The sequence below is a fragment of the Schistocerca serialis genome, chromosome 10, assembly GCF_023864345.2.
Source record: "Schistocerca serialis cubense isolate TAMUIC-IGC-003099 chromosome 10, iqSchSeri2.2, whole genome shotgun sequence".
Taxonomy (NCBI): domain Eukaryota; kingdom Metazoa; phylum Arthropoda; class Insecta; order Orthoptera; family Acrididae; genus Schistocerca; species Schistocerca serialis.
In genome coordinates, this window is record NC_064647.1 from 203,580,833 (window position 1) to 203,586,832 (window position 6,000).

Below are 6,000 nucleotides of genomic sequence, written 5' to 3' on the forward strand. Positions count from 1 at the left end.
TTGTGGATGACATCGGAAGTTCACTGAGGCTTTTTGCGGATGATGCTGTGGTGTATCGAGAGGTTGTAACAATGGAAAATTGTACTGAAATGCAGGAGGATCTGCAGCGAATTGACGCATGGTGCAGGGAATGGCAATTGAATCTCAATGTAGACAAGTGTAATGTGCTGCGAATACACAGAAAGATAGATCCTTTATCATTTAGCTACAAAATAGCAGGTCAGCAACTGGAAGCAGTTAATACCGTAAATTATCTGGGAGTACGCATTAGGAGTGATTTAAAATGGAATGATCATATAATGTTGATCGTCGGTAAAGCAGATGCCAGACTGAGATTCAATGGAAGAATCCTAAGGAAATGCAATCCGAAAACAAAGGAAGTAGGTTACAGTACGCATGTTCGCCCACTGCTTGAATACTGCTCAGCAGTGTGGGATCCGTACCAGATAGGGTTGATAGAAGATATAGAGAAGATCCAACGGAGAGCAGCGCGCTTCGTTACAGGATCATATAGTAATCGCGAAAGCGTTACGGAGATGATAGATAAACTCCAGTGGAAGACTCTGCAGGAGAGACGCTCAGTAGCTCGGTACGGGCTTTTGTCAAAGTTTCGAGAACATACCTTCACCGAAGAGTCAAGCAGTATATTGCTCCCTCCGACGTATATCTCGCGAAGAGACCATGAGGATAAAATCAGAGAGATTAGAGCCCACACAGAGGCATACCGACAATCCTTCTTTCCACGAACAATACGAGACTGGAATAGAAGGGAGAACCGATAGAGGTACTCAAGGTACCCTCCGCCACACACCGTCAGGTGGCTTGCGGAGTATGGATGTAGTTGTAGATAGATGTTACTTCCGACCTTGCCACAATTTTCGAGTAAGTGGTTAACTCGGGACCTAATAGCACTAGATATCAGCTAACTTTATTTACGAAGCATAGGAAATAACGAACGAGAATTTGATTGACTATCAACACACGAGTCACAATTTGTCGTATTCACTTCCCTTAATTCAGAGCGCGTCACGCGGACCATTACTGACGGAAGAGCTGCGGCCAGCGTGAGTGTATTATCACCACAAAGCAATAAAGATGTCATGGCTGCTCACCTTCCCACACCGCATGTCCTGCACAGTGCCGCGCCGATAGAACCCATTCCGTAGCGACGATGCTGCCCGAACAATGCCAAAACTTGTCAAGTTCCCTGATCTGCATGTAAATGGCGAAGGGATAAACGCCGACGTGAGTCTCGAAGCCTCCAAATACTCTGCCCTCCGGATGTCCTTCGCTGTTCGCCGTGCGACGCCACCGCTCCCACGCCTCCATGCCCTTCCGTATTTCCTCCGGCGTGTTGAGACCGCAGTGGACCAAAGCGATGGCAGCGCCCCACGCGGCCAACCAGCAAACTTGCACCGTGTTCCAGCGATGTGCCGCTCGATGCTTCATTGGGAATTCTGCGCTGATTCCTCTTGCGTAGAGGTACTATCAAATATTGTGCTAATACAAGGTCGTCACACAATACTCTAGAGCAGCATTTTAACTCGAGCTCCTTGTAGAAGCGGAGATGAAGTTAGAATCGAAACCTAACAGCATGTCATAGTGTTTCATGCATCGGTTAATCTTTTGAGGAGACGTGGGATTTTGTTTACCGTGGAAGACAAGACTGTCATCATGTACCGTCATTTGTTAATCGAACGTCAGATGGTTCACTGCTGCCTACTGTGATGTCTAATCTTTGGCGTCTACACAAGGCAATATCTCTGCTGCGCACTGCGAGAATATCTTTGGTGCGAAAATGGAAATTTATTCTGTAACTATGATACATCTGCATCTACATACATACTCCGCAATCCACCATACGGTGCGTGGCGGAGGGTACCTCGTACCACAACTAGCATCTTCTGTCCCTGTTCCACTCCCAAACAACGAGGGAAAAATGACTGCCTATATGCCTCTGTACGTACCCTAATCTCTCTTATTTTATCTTTGTGGTCTGTCCGCGAAATGTAAGTTGGTGGCAGTAAAATTGTACTGCAGTCAGCCTCAAATGCTGGTTCTCTAAATATCCTCAGTAGCGATTCACGAAAATAACGCCTCCTTTCCTCTAGAGACTCCCACCCGAGTTCCTGAAGCATTTCTGTAACACTTGCGTGATGATCAAACCTACCAGTAACAAATCTAGCAGCCCGCCTCTGAATTGCTTCTATGTCCTCCCTCAATCCGACCTGATTGGGATCCCAAACGCTCGAGCAGTACTCAAGAATAGGTCGTATTAGTGTTTTATAAGCGGTCTCCTTTACAGATGAACCACATTTTCCCAAAATTCTACCAATGAATCGGAGACGACTATCCGCCTTCCCCACAACTGCCATTACATGCTTGTCCCACTTCGTATCGCTCTGCAATGTTACGTCGAAATATTTAATCGACGTGACTGTGTGAAGCACTACACTACTAATGGAGTATTCAAACATTACGGGATTCTTTTTCCTATTCATCTGCATTAATTTACATTTATCTATATTTAGAGTTAGCTGCTATTCTTTACACCAATCACAAATCCTGTCCAAGTCATCTTGTATCCTTCTACAGTCACTCAACGACGACACCTTCCCGTACACCACAGCATCATCAGCAAACAGCCGCTCATTGCTATCCACCCTACCCAAAAGATCAGTTATGTAGATAGAAAACAACAGCGGACCTACCACACTTCCCTGGGGCACTCCAGATGATACCCTCACCTCCGATGAACACTCACCATCGAGGACAACGTACTGGGTTCTATTACTTAAGAAGTCTTCGAGCGACTCACATACTTGGGAAACAATCCCATATGCTCGTACCTTAGTTAGGAGTCTGCAGTGGGGCACCGAGTCAAACGCTTTCCCGAAGTCAAGGAATATGGCATCCGTCTGATACCCTTCATCCATGGTTCGCAAGATATCATATGAAAAAAGGGCGAGTTGCATTTCGCAGGAGCGATGCTTCCTAAAGCCGTGCCGATGCATGGACAGCAATTTCCCTGTCTCAAGGAAATTCATTATATTCGAACTGAGAATATGTTCGAGAATCCTGCAACAAACCAATGTTAAGGATATTGGTCTGTAATTTTGAGGATCCGTCCTTCTACCCTTCTTATATACTGGCGTCACCTGCGCTTTTTTCCAGTCGCTCGGGACTTTACGTTGGGCAAGAGATTCGCGATAATGCAAGCTAAGTAAGGAGCCAATGCCGTAGAGTACTCTCTGTAAAACCGAATTGGAATCCCATCAGGGCCTGGCGATTTATTTATTTTCAACCCATTCAGCTGCTTCACAACCCCAGGGATGTCTATCATTATGTCGTAATCTGTACGAGATTCAAACGGCGGTATGTTTGTACGATCCTCCTGCGCGAAAGATTTCTCAAATGCTTAATTTAAAATCTCAGCTTTCGTTTTGCTGTCTTCTGTTGCCAGGCCAGACTGATCAGTGAGTGACTGGATGGAAGCCATCGACCCGCTTACCGATTTTACGTAAGATCAGAATTTCCTTGGGTTTTCAGCAAGATCTTTTGCTAAGGTATGACTGTGGTAGTGGTTGAATGCTTCCTTCATCGCTCTTTTTATAGCAGCACGAATCTCTACTAACTTTTGCCTGTCCTCAATCTCCCGATATTTATTCTTTCAATAACGATCAATGTGGTCTATAAATCGTTAAACATGCAGTACTTGGCCAACATAAAATAATTAATGTAACATTCGAAGCAATAGCTTGCTTCATAGCTACAACTTGAAACATCCCCTTTGAAAAATTATTGAATTACTGTGCTGATAAACCTCTACGTTATTTGATTTTCAAGCAGCTGAGCAAAACTGAACGTACTCAGACATTACTCTCTTTACTTATTCTGATCAACAATAAACTGACACACAATATTTCTATTGCAACGCAATCTGACTTTCAAAAATCCCTACAAAAGAATGGCCCAGACTAACAATAACCTATACCTTTCACGAATCACTTACCTCACAAAAATCTTCGTTACTCAAACTACTGCAATACAGCGAGCGACAACAATTTCAACAACTGAAGACACTAACTAGGCATAGTCACCACATGAAAGATTTTTATTGAGAACAAACAATGTATTTACCTGAATAATGTTTAAAAGTCATCATATATATATATGAAAAGTCATCATATATATATATATATATATATATATATATATATATATATATATATAGGGTGTCCCAGCCATCTTGTCCACTCAAAATATCTCTGGAACAATAACAGCTATTGGAAAACGACTTTCACCGGTATCAATGTAGGGCTGGGGCCCATGAATGTACATATTTGGAAACATTCTAAAACGAAAGCATATGTGTTTTTTAACACAAACTTATGTTTTTTTAAATGGACCTCCTATATTTTTTCTTCAGCAATCCATAGCATGACAAAGCACATACACAATGGCGTTGATTGCATCGCAATATTCCCATTACATCCCGAGATATTGAGACGCGAAGTTGACGCTTGAAACACCCGACATGCGCTGCTAGCGCACGTCCTGAGGCTCAGGCGTGAACCCCAAGTAAGTGTCCCTCTTGACAAGTATGGAGGTGTGATTACACATGTGAATCACATCGCGATTACGGGCAGCATGGGGTTAGATAAGATAGAGGGTGTGTTAGATAACGATCACTTTTGGTACCGTGCTTCATAATGGAAGCAAAACGGAAGAAAAATCAAGATACGTTCTTTGTCGATAGTGTAAAATGGTGCAAAATTTATGAAGTTCTCAGACAATAGATGTAAGCTATACGGAAAGGTGACTGTTGTGCAATAGGTACAAGAAACAAGGGTGAACATTAAAAATGCATGAGCTTAGAGGAAGTGCTCGATTTAAAGACGCTGGAAGACAGAGATGAAGTCTTTCGCCACTATTGCTTAATCGTACTTCGAAGAGCAATGACGGGATCAAAACAAAGTTGTGGGAATGGGATTAAAATTAAGAGTGAAAGGATGCGACTGATAACACTTACTGATGACATTGCTATCGTAGTCAGATTGAAGAAGAATTACAGGACCTGTTGAATGGAATGAACAGTGTAATGAGTTCTCAGCGTGGACCGAGGGTAGACCGAAAAAAGAGGAAAGTAATGAGGAATAGCAGAATTATCGATAAATTTAAGATCAAATTTTGGTACCAATAAGCAAATGAAGTGAAGGAATCCTGAAACTTTGGAAGCAAAGTTACACACGTCAGACTAATCAAGGGGGACATAAGAAGCTGACTAGGAAAGCCAAAGAAGGCGTTCTTGGCTTAAAGCGGTCTGCTGGTATCAAACATCGACTGTACTTTCTGGAAGAAATTTCTGAAATTTTAATTACAGCATTGTATGACAGTGAATCATGGATTGTGGGAAAGCCGGAACAGAGGAGAATCGAAGCGTATGAAGTATGGTGCTGTAGAAGAAAGTTGAAATTTATGTGGACTGATAAGGTAAGGAATGAGGAACGCCGGCAAGAAGAAGAGGCAGGACAATGGGACATGCATTAAGAGATCAGGGAATAATTTCCATGGTTCTAGAGGGACCCGTAGGGTGAATAACCATAGGAGACGACAAAGACTGCAATGTACCCAACTAATGATAGAAGTGCTTCTCTGAGATGAAGCACCAGACACAGGATGGCGAGTTGTGGTGGGACATGTCAGGCCAGTATAAAAGATACTACGTAAATACGCGTGCATGGTGGCCCGAAAAGAAATACCAAAAATTAATTCCTATTTCACAGATGATTTTGACTAGTCAAAATTATGTATTTGCAATCTCATCCCACACCAACATTTCTAGAGTAGCAAATCCATAAAAAATTTAATATAAAGTAATTAGTGCCTCCATTTTAAAAAATATATTTCTCTTCTAAGTTTGGGGTGGAGCACACTTTTCCTCTACGCAGAGATGTTTCATTCTTTACTATTAAATCATTAGCAAAAAAAAAAAAAAAA

At 42.5% G+C, this 6,000-nt stretch overlaps 1 protein-coding gene across 1 annotated transcript in view; it reads right to left on the bottom strand.

Annotated features, from left to right (window-relative positions):
- LOC126424691 (collagenase-like) overlaps positions 1-1,449 on the bottom strand; it is a 90,261-nt gene extending 88,812 nt beyond the window's left edge. The window contains exon 1 of the mRNA XM_050087417.1: positions 1,113-1,449. Coding sequence (XP_049943374.1) covers positions 1,113-1,449 — 337 coding nt within the window. The remainder of the gene's footprint in view (positions 1-1,112) is intronic.
- Positions 1,450-6,000: the final 4,551 nt, after the last annotated feature.